General features: G+C 43.8%; 1 protein-coding gene across 3 annotated transcripts; it reads right to left on the bottom strand.

The window, feature by feature from the left end:
• Window positions 1-652: 652 nt before the first annotated feature.
• Window positions 653-15,345, bottom strand: ncoa6 (nuclear receptor coactivator 6). 3 transcript variants are annotated; one of them, XM_076878730.1, is made up of 17 exons: window positions 15,241-15,345; window positions 11,743-12,080; window positions 11,149-11,304; window positions 10,881-11,003; window positions 10,514-10,636; window positions 9,611-10,417; window positions 9,363-9,494; window positions 6,953-8,249; window positions 6,731-6,849; window positions 6,019-6,530; window positions 5,689-5,925; window positions 2,529-5,556; window positions 2,114-2,170; window positions 1,970-2,000; window positions 1,475-1,516; window positions 1,093-1,226; window positions 653-1,002 (listed from the first exon to the last, which is right to left on the bottom strand). In XM_076878730.1, the coding sequence occupies exons 2-17, from the start codon at window positions 12,038-12,040 to the stop codon at window positions 956-958; spliced, it is 7,143 nt and encodes a 2,380-aa protein (XP_076734845.1). In that variant the 5' UTR covers window positions 12,041-12,080; window positions 15,241-15,345; the 3' UTR covers window positions 653-955. The 3 variants fall into 3 exon arrangements, with proteins under 3 accessions (XP_076734845.1, XP_076734846.1, XP_076734847.1); XM_076878731.1 differs by having other exon boundaries at window positions 6,731-6,846; XM_076878732.1 differs by lacking the exon at window positions 1,475-1,516.
• Window positions 15,346-16,146: the final 801 nt, after the last annotated feature.

The following is a 16,146-nucleotide window of genomic DNA, read 5'->3' as shown; positions in this document are numbered from 1 at the left end:
ATATTAGATCTGAAAATGTTGTGTAATACTACAACCTGAAAAGACGTTGGCCTGTACAGGAGATAAAGGGGAAAAAAACAGCAGCTGTTAAATGGAATAGTCCAAATCACAAAAGTAAACTGGACCTGGGCTTGTTGCAGGGATCTGAAGTTACTAAACATATTGTGAGTGTATGCACTCACACTTAGGACCATATAATAATAAATAGGTGCGTGATGAAAGTTGGGCACCACGCTAACGTCCTTACTCCACTCTGTATGCTCGTATGGGTCTGACCATTTCACTCCTTTGATTTTTTTCCTCGTCCTTTTTTTGCCATTTCGTCAAGTCTGTCTTTGTTTGGACCTGCCGTGTTCTCCGTCGTTTTGTACATAACTGTTTTTGGGGCGAATAAAATGCAAGTAGGGATTAAAACCGCAGAATTAATGATTACCGATGCTGGAAATACTAGCGCTTGATGCAGTGTTTTTTTTTTAATTTCTGCCACAGGTACCCACAAAACAATGCGCGAAAGTCACGTGGTCTGTCAATCTCTATATAGTTTTACTGGTCTGGCCCGCTTAAACTCAAAGTCTGACATTCCTGTTTAAAGCAACTAAAGAGTGAATTAAGGGCAACACACAGATCAAATGACTCATTTCCACAGAAAAAAAGCGGTAGAAAATTTTATTTGTTTTACATTATACCGTCATGACAAGCTGCACCATCTATCTTCACATGATTAATCCAGCATTTCATATAAAAAGCACATTCACACAAACTGTATGCACACCTAACTACAATCTCACGTGGACACGACAATAGCATGATTCCTTTTAAAACAATCTGTACACAGGTCTCTTCCTCTAGTAAAAATTTATAATCCTGCTCAGAGAAACCATTATCAAGTGATTCACAGCGGGGAAACAAAAACATTTACAGTACATTTCACAGGTAAACACAACTGTAGTCGTGCCTACTTAGACTTCCTTCTCTTGGCCTGCGTGGGGCTCGCTCCAGCTTCTGTCAAAGAGAAGACATGCATTTGTGTCGGGGAAATGGTAGCAGGCACAGCTTGGATATAGTGATTGATACGGTGTCTTTTTTAATTACCTTTCACAGCAGCACTGGTTGCAGGCCTGGCCGATCTCTTCCTAAGGCTGCTGTCTGCTACTGGCTCCTCCTCCACCTCTTTCTCAGCCCGGGAGCTGCGCCTGCTTGGCCCTTTGGGCTTCTCCACAGCAGCTCTGGGAGAACAAGATAGAAAAGGGGAAAAAATGGAAAAGAAAAGGAGAACAACACAAGAAAGTTTTACCAAACAGACAACGGTGTGAGTTAACTCTGCTCTAGTCAGAGAAAGATATAATACCAATCAGGACTCTGCTGTTTTTCCTCGTCTACCACAGATACTGTCCATCTTCATCCCGACAGCATCCACTACGCTGACATGATCACTGCTTGTGTCTTTTCAGCACAAACGTGTTAAAATACATACCTTGAGACTAAGTTGATGGGCGCCTTTCTTTTCTTTGCCCATCTGTGATAGAAGTGGAAAAACAGCGGTAAACTATACACTGTGCTGAACAAAACATGGCTTCACTTCCCCCCACCACAACACGACAATCCCCAGGAAAAGAAACATGGCCATAAAGGTCAGTGGGAGAGCTGCAATTTGTTCTGTGATGGGCTGCTCATTGTTCAACCTTTTGACATGCATTAATATAATTATATTGTTGCATGCTTATCATACGTACCCATTGCTGGGGCCATATGGCTCATTGATTTCACCATGTATCCCTCCGTGGCCAAGCAAATGAACTCCCTGAGTTTCAGTGAAGCTTGAAATGTCTAAGCATTTCTTCTTCAAAAGCATCAATCTTAAGATTAGGCCAGCTTTTTCAAAGATCAGCAGTAAGGGACACCTTAAAAACCCTAGCCCGTGACACATTACACAGCAATTAACAAACCATAACAAAGAACATGATCTTACCCCTGTTCAGAACCGGTCGAAGCCTCTTCACCTGAACAAAACAAAAACAGGAATTATTCACGTGCAATTTAAATTCCAATTGCTTATATTCTATTTTAGAGAGAAGTATTTTAACAGCTCAAAAACAAGGATGACAACACTAACCGGTCTTCTCGGTAGCAGTAGGTTCCTGTGACTGTGGAGCTTCTTGTTGAATAGGTGCTGGGAGGTGAAAGAATAAAACAGTTCAATTGACATATCTAAATAAATAACACATTAAAATACACACCACTAACTGTTCACATATGGGCACATATGATATAGCTATGTAATTGTATATAGGGAGCTAAGCAGTGGATTCTTCCCACTATGGGAATCAGTTGCCAGAATATTTGCACAGAGAAACAGCCTTTTTCTATCGAAAAAGACATAAACATTAAACAATACTTCATACATAAGCTAGCATTATACAGGTTTTTTGTAACATACAATAAGTGGACCTAAGCACATGACTGACATGTAGTGCATTAAGGTGCTCATCAGCTTCAAAAATTAATGTAGCTCACGGCTGCACGTTTACCTGCTGTGGTCTGAGTGGTTTCAGCAGCTGCTCCAGCTGTTGGGATGGAGGGCTCCACAGCTGTTGCAGGGTCAGACTGGCCTGCTGGAACTCCGCTTGGGTTAGCAGCTGGAGAGGATGTGGTCTGGGAACCCTCGCGAACAGGTCCAGGTGTGGCAAGGGTTGGAATAATGGACGGTACTGGACTTTGCACAAGAGGAACTGTGGAGAGCACAGCTGAAGAAGAAACACCAGTGGGAGTACCAACTACAGCCACAACAGGAGCTTGAGATGTTACAGCTTGCATTGGGGTTGAGACTGAAGCTGGTGCATGTGCTTGAGTCTGGCTTATAATCTGAGTAGGAGCAGTGACTTGACCAGGAACTGGGACTGGAGATGAAACTGCAGATATAGCAAGGGTGTTTTGGGAAACAGCAGTAGTATGGGGGGCTTGTGCTTCAATCTGAATGGCTGGACTAGCAGGAGGATGAAAGACCTGTGGTGGCACAGCCCCTGTGTGCCCCTGTGCAGGCCTTTCCACAGGACTTTGCTGGGAGTCCGCTGTAACAGAAACAGCTACAGCAACCTGTGCAGGCTTACTTCTTAACTGGGCAGTTGGAGATGAAGAAACAGGGCTTTTCCGGACGGTGTTAACAGCCCCAGGACTAGAGCAGGGAAGAGGAGAAGCCAGAGGTGGCTGAAAGGGAGATGCTGAAGGGTTGGGATGAGGAGATGGCTGTGGAACTGGGTGAGATTTTGGAGTAGAAATAGCCTCACCGGGGCTTTCTGTTTTGTTAGCTGCTGGGTTACTTTGAAGACCTAGGGGAGGTGCTGGGGCCGGTGATGACATACTAGTGGCAATCTGAAGCTGTCCAACAGCATTTCTAGTGGGCTGACTGCTGGTCATGTTAGTCCCTGAGGACTGGGTAGAGCTTGGAGCAGCAGAAAGCTGGATATTTGCATTTGACACTTGGATAGACCCCACCATGGTGACTGACTGAGATACCACTGTAGTATTGGGAGCCACAGATGAACTTGGGACCTGGAAAATTGGGTTGATAAATACAGGGGTGGTTGTGATGAACTGAGGAGGTCGGGATGCTGAGCTCTGCTGCCGGATGTCCTGAGGTCTAATGTTCCTGTGAGGGACAGCCACCATAGTTGAAACCATAGATGTGGGCGGCTGTGAAGCAGGGGCAGAAGTGATAGGGTTTGAGGCCACAAACACAGTGATCTGGTTGGGGGAAATGGTGCTAGAAGAGGCAGGGATCTGTATGACTGAGTGTACACTTGTCACAGTTTTAGGACTAGGGCTTGGTTTAGTAGCCGAACCAATTGGGTTTACAGCAGAGCTAGAGTTCGAACTACTACTAACTGTGGACGCAGAACTAATCTGACTGGAAGCAATTGTACTGGGGTTTACACTTGTGGTGGCATTAGTGTTGGTACTGACTGTGTGTGTAGGTGTTGCATTTACATTTGAACTAGGAATGACACCAAGACTGGAAACTGGGTTTTGATTAAGGCTGGGAGTGGTATTGGAGTTCATGCTATTGGGAGGATGTGAACCAGGAACTGAAACAGGCAGTAAGTTAGGACTGCTGGTAGGGACTGGGACAGCAGGTTTGAGTTTAGCTTCGGTTTCTGCAGTATTAGCAACAGACACTGCCACATCTGTGCTTTGGGAATTACTGTGAAGTGGTCTTTCTGGATCAAAAGCAGACTTAGGACTGTCCTTTCCCATTACATCCCTAACAGTACTACTCTGTACGGTTCTCAGGGACATATTTGGAACACCTGTGTTATCCAGTAACTGGTTTAGGGAAGTCGGGGCTGCTCTGATAGCAGGTGAGACCTCGGACTCCTGTACAGGCGCTGAATGCGTCAGCTGCCTATCAACAGTGCAAGCCTGCAGTTCCAAGTCAGTTTTAGGCTGCTGAGGTGCAGGCAGACGAGGGCTAGTCATTCTGGGTGCTGATAACTCCCTTAAAGGCTGTGGCTGTGACTGAGACTGTGGTATCTGTCGCTGCTCTGCTGTTATCATTCCCTGACTATCCCTGACTCCATCAGCAGGGTTACCTTGAATTCCATGAAGGTTGCTCTGGGTCTGCTGCGCCTCCATGGAACCAGTCACTTGTGAAGCCATAGATACTGGACTTGGAGGTACTGAGGTAGGGCTTAGCATCATTGTTTGCCCCTGAGGACTGACCAACTGCTGCTGGTGTGGAGGGCCAGTGACAGCCATTTTTGCCCCTTTCTGTCTTCCTGGACTCGGGGTGGCTGACTTACGACTAGAGGCTGGGCTTGACCTCCTACTATTGCTGGGACTTGCCCTCTTACCCTGCACTCCAGCTGGTTTGTCCTGTTTAGCACCTACCATCCCAGTACCAGAACCAGCAGAAAATGCCTGCTGATTGTTGTTAGTGTTATTTCCACCAGCACTGCCATTGTTGTTTCCTGGTAAAGTTAGGTTAGGAGGTGCCTGTCCAATGGCTTTCAGAGTTGTTGGATTAAGACCTTGCTGATCAAATCCCCTGTTTAGGTTTGGCTGCCTTGGAGGCAAAGGAATGTTAATTTTGGGAGGAAAAAGCCCTGCAATAGAGGCATTTAGCCTCTCGGGTGAAAGGTTAATTTCTGAGGGTTCAGTACTGGGTGGACGATTGGTTGGGGTGAGGGGATGGTGGTATGGTCTGGGGCTGGCTCTGTTGGGGGTTTTAGGTCTTGAACTCTGTGAGGTTGTGGGGACATTGGGGAAATGAAGACCAGGCATGGGACCTCCTTGTTGAGGTTGAGTGGGTAACTGCTGCTGAGGACTAGCTCCAGTATGCTGGGGCATTTGCGCTGAACCAGGGACTTGCTTCATCATGTGAGTGTTGGAGGCCTGATTGCCCACAATCTGTTGAGTGCCATTTCCTGGTTGTCCCCCCATTTCTGGGCCACCAGGTCTGTCCTGCTTTGAGTGGGCACCTGAAGGGGCTTCTTCAGATCCAGTTCCTTGGGGAGCCTGTCCTGCATCAGAATGGGACATTCGTCGTGCAGCCCCTGCAAGCTAAAAAGTAGAGAGGAAAAACAAAGGCAAATTGTTCATATTACATCTTTGCACTCCAAACTTAAATGCTAAAAAAAAAAATAGATGAGAATTTCAGCACTATGTTAATGTATGTCCCAACAGGGCCCTCACCTGTGGGTTCACTATCAGGGGCATTCCTCTGGCTTTGTCAGGTGATGGTGGCACCCCTCCAGGTCCTTGAAGGCTGATCATCACAGGCATGTTGCCTTGCTGTGAGACAGGATGTCTTTGCACCTCAGTTTGATTGCCCATTCCTCGGGGAGGTAGCTGCCCTCCTGGAGGGATGGGCATACGATTCTTCGCCTGCTCCTGCTGCATCTTCAGCATCATCATCATCTGCTGTTGTTGCTAGAAAGAAACATGAGGCTCACTGCTAAGTATGAACTGACATATTGTTATGCTAATACCAAAAATTATCACCAATGTACATAACTTTATTACCTGCTGTTGCAGGTGTGGTTGCTGTTGTGGTTGCTGCTGTAGCTGATGAGGGTGCATTTGGGGCTGGCCTTGACCTGTAGTCTGCTGTCCTGTCATTCCCTGCTGTCCTTGTGCATTCTGGAGACCTTGTATCTGTTGCATGTGTTGCATCTGCTGCTGCTGCAACTGTTGCTGCTGCTGCAACTGTTGCTGCTGTTGCTGTAACTGTTGCTGCTGCTGCAACTGTTGCTGCTGTTGCTGTATTTGCTGTTGCATTTGCTGCTGCTGATGCTGCATTTGTTGTTGCTGCATCTGCTGTTGTTGTATGTGCTGCATCTGTTGTTGTTGTTGCTGTGATGGTGGTTGTTGTTGCTGCTGCTGCTGCTGCATCTGCTGTTGTTGTTGCTGTGATGGTGGTTGTTGTTGCTGCTGCTGCTGTTGTTGTTGCTGCGATGGTGGTTGTTGTTGTTGCTGCATAAATTGCATGGGTACTTGCTGCAATACTCTTTGATCTCCAGGCTGGCCAGGAAAGCCTAAGTAAAAGCATAAAAAGATTCACAAACAAACAAATATATATATATATATATATATATATATATATATTTTTTTTTTTTTTTTTTTAAAAGATGCAGTAAAAAAGTTTACTGCAAATAAATAAAGTTAGGGTATTTACCCTGGACTGAATGCAACTTAAATGTGCACAAAATAACTGGAAATGTATGTTGCTATTTACCTCCAGGCCTGTTAGCAAATTCAGGGTGTTTCTGGCCTGCGTTGTCTAAGCCCATACCATGTTCACCACCAAGATTTGGCAGTTCAGCATCCTCCATGCCAGCAGCCACTTCAAGACTACTAAGAAGAGAAAGAAATTGTTGAACAATTAGACAATTAACCAATGAGTGATGAAAATAAATTGCATCCCATGGCAAAAACTGTTACAAGTACAAATTATTACCCAAGTCCCTCTACTTGCTGTTGACCTTCTCCCTCTTTGGGCTTCTTCTTGCGTGCTGGCTTCTTCTTTTTGGGTTTGGCTGGATTTCCCCCACCTGCTCCTTGTTTTCCTCCTGGTCCAAATTGGCTGGCTGAAATATCACTCTGCAGCAGATTGACCAGCAGTGGGCTAGTCAGTGTAACATCTTTGCTAACAGGAAAGCCACCTGGCTGTCCACAAGGTCCTGCAATCTGCATCTGACCTGGAAACTGTGAGTTGAAATTCATGCCATGACCTGGAAAGTGCCCATTTCCCATCTGCATGTGCTGGGGGCCTCCCATCATGCTTTGCTGTTGCTGTGCCTGCATATCAGGAACCATTTGTTGTACTCCCAAATCTCCTGTCCCACTGTTTGGATCCCCCATGGCATGTGGATGTTGCTGAGCTGCCTGTTGTTGTTGTTGCTGCTGCTGCTGTTGCATCATGGCTTGTTGTTGCTTCTGCTGCTGTTGTAACTGCTGCTGTTGCAACTGTTGTTGAATGAGAGGGTGCCCTGAAGGCAGTCTCATCTGTTGCCCATGCATGCCCATAACTTGATTAGGATTTCCAGCAACAGGAACCTGCTGAGACTGTTGCTGATTCATCTGCTGGTGCTGCTGTTGCTGTTGCAGCTGCTGTTGCAGCTGGTGTTGTTGCATTTGCTGCTGCTGAAGTTGAGCCATTTGTTGTTGTTGCTGTGGAGTCATCTGCTGTGGGCCAACCTGACCCTGGAACTGAGCCATGTTACCTGGTACATTTGGAGAAGGGCCACGCATCATCTGCCCAGGCATAACCCCGGCTGGCATCTTGCCCCCGAAAGCCTGCTTGTTGCCTTGCATCTGGTTGGCAACCATTTGTTCCATCATTGAGTTTTGTTGCTGCTGTTGTTGTTGCTGCTGCTGCTGCAGGAGCATGGCCTGGTGCCCTTGGCCTCCAACCATCTGACCCTGCCCATGCATCACCCCCTGGCCTTGCTGAGGCATCATCTGCTTGGGTGGGGTCATCCCTCCTCTCTGCCCTTGATTGATGGGCCTTGAGAGGACAGTCTGACCTGCACCCTGGCCTTGAACCATCTGGCTGGGGGAGGAGGACACAGGCTGGGCCTGATGCTGGAGGCCCATCATCTGGGTCTGGAGGCCAGGCTGTTGCTGGCCCATACTAGGCCCAGCAGTTGTACCAGGTGCTGAACCTGCCATGCTACTTTGAACACCCATAACATTAGGTGGAGCATGGGGTGGTCCCTGCATTGAGTTTGGTGTAGAGGCTGATGGTTGAGCTCCTAATGCAAAATGGGTTGGGGAGGGACATAAAGACAATAACTTAATGGATTTCATGTGAGGTAATCAGCTATTATGCCTTCTGCTAACTGCACACAGAGCCATGCTTTGTTAAATTAGATTATAAAGTGTCCAGAGATAAGTTACTATTAGTCTACTATAAGTCACCTACTATTATGTGAAAGGTGTAGTTAATTTGTTTGACATGAAGTTCACACAAAAACTACCATATCTTTCATCTGAATTGCTGGAGAAGTGAAACATGTCCAAAGGAAGAGTCGATTAAATTTTGGTGTGAATTCTCATCACTTTCTTTAAAGCCCCAGTTGCCGATTCGGTCTGCGACGAATCGGCAACCACTGATTACTAGGGAAAATGTGTTATCGCTTATGCCAACCACCTAGGTTGCTGAGTTGCTACGGGCTTGCTGATGGGTCTCTAGGCCTGCTTGACAAAATGGAGCACTGGCTTTTTGCAGAGTTAAGATCGTGCTCTTATTCAATGTGTCAGTCTTATGCATGTTGCACTGACACTGACAAATACATTCTCATCTTTATCAGAAACGGCACAGGTGGATCCATAGCATAAATAATTTAAAATACATTACTCTAATATTTTAATGAAAAACTTGATAAAAAAAAAAAAAGCCAAATTGTGACTTGGTCTTAACAAGGGTAAACAGAATACATTACTCTTAACAAAAAGGAAAATAGATTAAGCTACTTACTGATGCCATTTTTTTAATGAACCCTTTTATTTTAGTACAAATGGCACTGTATGGCCTGCCGACCGCTATTAAGTTTGTCAAAATCAAAGTTAAGGCCTATAATGAATTTATTGCTATTTATTATACATTATTGCATTATTATACATTATTAACTATTTTAAGCTGTTTCTCAGTGATCTAATAATGCTAAACTACAAACTCTGCAACTATACGCTCTAACAATACAAATATATTTATTAAATGTAAAAAATTCTGATTGTCTTAACAGTTTAATGGCCAAAAGAAAATAAATAACTATATAAAAGACGCCCATGTATTAGAAAAGCAGATAACTGTGTTGCACCTAAGACATAAATCCCACATGTGTGCAGTGTTGTAGACATTTTACCTGTGTGAGCCATTGCTTGGCTGCTCTGTAGCTGCTGGCCGGGGCCTCCAACAGGGGTTCCTGGAGTGCTAGCACTCACCTGACCTTGAACAAAGTTTGGGGTTGGAAAGCCTATGGGTCGCTTTGGCATACCTGCATATATAAAACATTTTGATATTTTAGACATCTTAGAACCAAATACGTAATGTTGTTCTGATAACCAAAAACGTGTTTTTAGTGTGACAATAAATAATTATGAAGCATCTCACCTGGGTGAACTTGGGCCCCAGGCTGTCCATGCTGGGGCATTCCCATGAATGCCTGTTGCATGTTACCCTGTTGACTGAGGGCTGCCCTTCCTGGTGAACCTATACCCTGGGGGAAGCCCTGTGGAGTTGTAGGTCTCTGAGCCATCATAGGTGGTGTCCCTGGTGAACCCTGCTGAAAAGGAGATGAGGACGAACCAGGGGATTTGGCAGTGAGGTTACCCTGTGGTCCAGTAGTTGGTGGTAGGGGTGGAGGGGGTCTTGGTGGCCCTGCAACACCAGTGGCAGGCTGTTGACCTTTAGGCTGGGGAGCAGCAAACTGACCCATTCCAGCCTGTTGTTGTTGTTGCTGTAATTGTCCCTGTCCCATCGCACCGAATACCTGCCCAGCCTGCTGGCTGCCAACTGGGTAGGGGGGCGGAGGATGACTGGGGGTCTGAACTGTAGCAAGGGAAGGTGGGCGTTGAACCATCTGTGCTTGGGGTGGGGGCTTTCTCCAGGCAGGGCCTCCTTGGGCTGTGGGTGGTTGGAGGACACCAGGAGGCAACTGATTCCAGCCAGAGGGCGCAGCCATCTGGCCTGATTGGTTGAATGGAGGTCTAGGTCCAAGTTGGGAGAGCTGAGCCTGTTGCTGCTGGTGATGCTGATGTTGTAGCTGCTGCAGTGCAGCAGGATTGAGCGGTCTCCCAGCCTGTAGAGCCTGCATGTGATGTGCAGCTTGAGGAGGCATGGGGCCTGAGCCATGGGGACCAGCCTGTTGGTGCTGAAGCTGTTGCTGCTGTTGGACTGACATCATTGGATCCATCGCATCTGTGAGTCAGGAAGGTGCAATTTTTCCTGTTACAGTACAGTATAAAATGCAACATATCCTAAAATGCAACATGTAGAGAAATAAGAAACCTGAACCTGTTTGTGAAGGTGGTCTCTGAAGTCGAGGGTGGATCTGTCCACTACTACTTGGTAACATAGTCTGACCTACCATGCCAGGCCCTGGAGGAACCATTGATGGATTAGCCATTCGAACCCCTCCTAGAGGAAATATAAGCATATTTATTCATTATGAAATACAAAAATAAAAATAATACAAAAATGTGTAAATACTTCTTTGAAAACAAAACAAATTCACAATTACTAACAAGACCACATTAGGGATAACAAGAACCAAAAACGAAGTATCCAATACAAATTGTAATTTATTCAAAAAACTAGTAAAAGAAATATTAAACAAATTTTCAAGAACTTCCTCTGTGTGTTAATTTGAGTAAAGTAATACCTGGACCAGGCTGACCAGGAAAACCAGCATCCATTCTTATCTGACCAGGTGCACCCATTGGTCCATTCACCCTGACTTCTTGTCCTCGATTTGGTCCCATAGCCACATTGATGGCACCTTCCCCTGAACATCAATGGACAGAAACAATAAGTAACTTAATCTGTACAGAAAGTCCTGTTTGCATGCTTTATATTGAAGTGCCATCGACAAAAATGGTCTCATGCATCCTGCTTTGACGTGCAGTGAACCGTGAGGACTGTGCCGTTACCTTCTATCTGGACAGAGAGAATCCCCAGGTCTCTGAGCTGCTGCTGGTTGTTCTGGGCCAACAGACGGAGACGCTCAGCAGCATCCCGAGGAATGTTGAAGGTAACCCGCACACTGTTCCACGGCTCCACATGCTGTGGTTGAAGCCGCTCAGGGCCTAGAGGAGCAATAATTAATGAGGTGGTCTTGCAATTACAGTGCACAGAAGGGAATTTTTTTTCTGGTTATTGTGGGGGAAAGACCAGGACACAAATGGTAACATGTCTGCATTTGCAATCCTTGTAAAACTTGTTTTACAAGACAGAATCAAAGTCAGTGTACCATAGATCGTTAAAGATTCATCACATTAGAATGCCATTTTATATTGTCAAGTGTCAACAGACCCCTAAGAGTCAACATTACAATCAGAAACATGGAAAGATCCAAGTGGATTCTGCTCAAGACTGATATAAATGCAGACATCAGTAGAAACAACTTTCAGTAGCACTTGAAAGTTTGCATTTGTTCATCTATTAATGAGCAGCTTTTTAAAATGCAAATTGTCAAACACAAATAACTTTTTCAAAATAAAAGCATTAAAGGAAATAGAACTAACCCATATCAAGCACGTTTGGTATCCCTCTGAGGATTGTCTCAAGTTTCTGAATGAAGTCTTCATCATCCATATTTCCTTGAAAGGCAACAAAGACTGTAAAATCTTCTCCCTCCCCACTTTTTCCTTCCCCGCCATCGTGGTTCTCAAGTTTCTCTTCTTCTGTTACTGTGCTTTCATGGCAACTGTCAGCATCCTCTCCTGCATCATCCCCAACACCAGAGTCCCTGTCGGATTCATTATCAGCCTCTAGGTACTCCGTCCTCTGGGATGTCTCAGGTGGGGTGCGGTGGTGTGCCATCCTCCCTTCTTAGTAGGAGTGGCGTATGAGCTGTTTTATGCTGCAATCACACATTAGACATAGATTAAGAGTATAATAGGGTAGGCCTGACACAAAGTTTATGTTAAGCCACATGATGCCTGATAGACAGTATACAGCCAATTATTTTATTTTACATTTTACCTATTTTAACTGATATGTGACCTCTGTTGAAACCCAAACCAAACTAACTACACTGGTTCAGAAAAAAGATTAAATACATAAATAATCCCAAATTCATTTTATAATCCAAAATGTCTCAGTTGAAAAAATAAAATAAACTGGACAGCATCAGTGTTTGTGACAAATAACTGAAAATGTGAGTTATAATTGAATTTTTTTAAATATGTATTATATATTAGTATAATATATATGCTTGATGGCTCAGCTGTAGGTGGTAGGCACCAATCTTAAAGGGAAACAAGGTAAGGACACAAAGTTCTATGAAAAAGAGTTGCGTGACCCCTCATTTGTTTATATTTTCTTTGGAAACACTACACAAAAAGGCCCTGGCCTGATGGTAGATTTAAACTCAGGCCCTTCTTGCTGTGAGGTAACAAATGCTAACCGCTGTCACATTGAGCAGTTTCTGAGTGGAGTTTACATGTTCTCCCCACATCTGTGTGAGTTCTTTCTGGGTACTCTGGCTTCCCCCTACAGTCCAAAGACATGCAGTTAGGTTTGGTTAACTAGTAATATGGTAATTCTAAATTGTCCATAGTGTGAATTTGAGTGTGAATGATTGTCTGTCTCTCTGTCTGTCCTGCGACAGACTGGCAACCTATCCAAGGCGTACTCAGTCTGTAGCCCTATCGCAGGTTGGGATAGGCTCCAGAACTCCCAACAACCCTGCTAAGTGGACGAAAATAGAAGGATGGAGCTACACTTGCTTTTATTTTTTTAAGTGGTCTCCAGCAATAGTTCTCCAGGCTTTCTGAAGGTCTTTCAAAGATTTTCACTGGTCTTTGGCTTTTTCATTCACTGTCCATGACCATTTCAGAAGAATGTGGTTTTATTTGTGAAGTCAATTAACACTGACCTATGAATCATTCAAACATAAAAAGGCACCTAACTAAAGGAATGACCCGTGTTGTGTCTACACATAACAAACAGCAAAGAACCTGTCTAAAATGTATCTTAAGGCACTTTGTTGCAAGCAGCCTGTTGCAAAAACATAATTTGTTCCCAGGAGACATCTTGTTTTGTTTGAGGTGAAACAAAAAAACTGTCCTTAAAAATCTGGGGTACAACAGAAGTGACAGGGCTAAACTGAACTACATATTGCAAAAAAACAGTACCATTCTTAAGGAAAGGGAAAAGAGGAAAAAAGGCAGTGGTATGCCAAATTACGCCTGAAATGGACCAAAAATTAGAGTGATGAACTTACAGATTGATGAACCGAAATTTGAAAGTTCTGCAGGGCTCTAGAGTGCAACCAATTTGGTCGCACATGCGACCTAATTTCTTAATGGTGTGACTAAAAAAAAATTGGGTTAGGCTAGGTTGCACCAGTGCGACCAACCATTCGAGTAAATAAAAAAAAGTCTCTGCGTGGTCAGCAACAGACACACATTATGCCCATATCGTGGTCTAAACCAATCAGAGATAGTCAAGGGTGCAGGACCTCTCTGATTGGCCGTGGTCCAGATATTCCTGTAGGCCTACGTGTGTGTGTGTACATTTGAAAGTGCAGGTGGATAGAAAGGGGTAAGTAGCCTAGGCCCGATAGAAGTGGATGTAGCTGTGGGTAATGAGAAAAGATGAAAAGAACGCTTGATAACTTCTTCGTTAAGTTAAGGCCCGATCCGTCCGAAATTCATAGCCAGTGTTCTGACACGGACCCATCATCCTCTCAGGTTATGTCTAATACTGGTCTGGAGACGGCATCAGATAATGAGCCACATACGATCAACTCCGGGCCAGAGCCTACTGAAAGTAAAAGGGGGAAAGTGTATACATTTCGAAGAGAGTGGCTTGACCAGTTTCCCTGATAAGATACAGTAAAGCTAACAACATGATGCACTGCAATGGAGGATAGTCCATAAGCTATCAAGCTGTTCTTTTGTGCTGATCCACCTAAAAAAAAAAAGTTAGACGCACCAGTGCAACCTGGCAAAAGGCTAGTCTACAGCCCTGTTCTGTGTCAAATGGCAGATAATGTATGGGAGAAGTCAGGAGAGAAAAAAGTATCTACAACCATCTGTCAAACACGGTGGACCACTCTGTCTTGGTTTAGGGCTGCATTGAGGAAAAGCACCGTCAGATTTTGATCCACTATACAATAGCATGGTGGCATGGTTGTTAGCTCTGTTCCATAGACCTATTCCTAAAGGCTACTTAAGGAAATTACTTGCCTAAAAGAAAGCTTGCCTAAGAGTTCAGGCTGTGTTGAAGAATAAACGTGGTCATATCAGATGTTGACTTTCAAGCTTTTTAGAATTGTACAAACTCTGCTTTCACCTCATATACTGTATTTTTCCACATGTTTAACTAAATCTCTGCACCATTTCTCAAGCAAACTGAACAGAAATGAGTAGTGGCTCAAGACAATAGCACAGTACAGCAAAGACCTATAAATTCCCGTTAAGTATGTAAATGGCCATCATTGCAAATCATACGTTAACACACCTGTAATACAATGACGTCACTTTGACCGGTGATGGTGAAGTTATTATCGAAGACATGTCAAATAACAGAAGATTGTTCTGTAAGAGGTACAGTTATTTGAAGTATAGGTTAATTTCCATCACTGCCAATTAAAGTGTTACAACACATAAATTTACTGCCATGAACCGTAACTTGCTTTACATCAACGGCCCAGCCGTGGCACAGGCCTTAGCGCAAACATAAGCTAACGTAAAGCGATCAAAATCCGCAGGGCGACCACAGATTGCCCATATCCTATGCTGCTATGCATTTTCTTGGCCTCTTGAGCACATTTAATAGCCGAAAGTAACACGGCTTTCACCACACTGTGAAAGACGTCAAAATTAACGTCAAGGCTGTTCCCCCTGGCTTCTCCATAGGCTCCAGTTAGCGATCGTTAGCTACGTTAGCTGGTTAGCACAGAAGGTAATTCAGCATGAATGCATTGAAACGCAATGCATTAGCTTTCCAATTCCCTAAGTTTAGCTTACAACATATGATAAGTAAAATAGGCGTAAGAAAAGCAAAAGCCTTACCACATATATTCATCTGAAAATAAGTTGAAGCAGTCGGCATCTGCTTGCTAGATTAGCTAACAAAACATGAATCAAATACAGTGTAAATTTACAGCAAGTTACAACTTCCGGCGATGATTTTCAAAATAAAAACAGAGGAAGTAACAACGTTTTTTTGTAATAAAGGTAACTGAAGTAAATAAAAATAATTTACATCATTCTAAAATTGTAATAATAATAATAAATATTATTATTTTATAATTCGGTTTTGTAAAATACCAGCTGAATAATTTTAAATGGGCATTTTCTGTCAAATAGAGTAGTGGGGTTGTCACTACTTGTTACTACCACATTAGAAAGCACTATGGAATTCTGTCAGTATCACACATTTGCACTTGTATCTTGTAATTTTAATTGGTGCGACTATTTTTTGTTTTGTTTTGGTATTAAAAGATCCCATAATATTAGTAATTAAAAATAGACACTTATTAAAAAGCTCAAAGCAGTAGCTTTGCTTTGAAACAGTTTTTCACAAGCCGTGGTGGTAGAAAAGTTAAAATGTTTAACAAGAGGTCAGTTGGGGATGGTTGTCTCACTGGTCTTAGGGTTGGTTCTCACAGGTATGACAAATCTTTTTGTTTGTTGGTTGGCAGAATGGTTTGTGTTAAGTCATGCACAAATAGCCAGACCAATTTGTTGTCTGAAAAAAATAATCTCACAAATATTGTACCAGTCCAGGGGTGTACATTTGTCATAATTGACCTGGGTAAGTTACAGGGTTGCTAGATCTTTAGAACTTTAAAATACATCTCTTTCCTTACATGTATAACTGAGCATCCATCCAGACTTTCATTCTTCTTCTGACATGTTTACACTGACTTGTTTACTATTGCGTAGATTACCTGTGGTAAAAATCCTGCACAAAAA

Source organism: Maylandia zebra, linkage group LG20 (genome assembly GCF_041146795.1).
Source record: "Maylandia zebra isolate NMK-2024a linkage group LG20, Mzebra_GT3a, whole genome shotgun sequence".
NCBI lineage: Eukaryota > Metazoa > Chordata > Actinopteri > Cichliformes > Cichlidae > Maylandia > Maylandia zebra.
The sequence above is the reverse complement of the archived record's forward strand: the minus strand, read 5'-3'. Positions and strand labels throughout refer to the sequence as shown.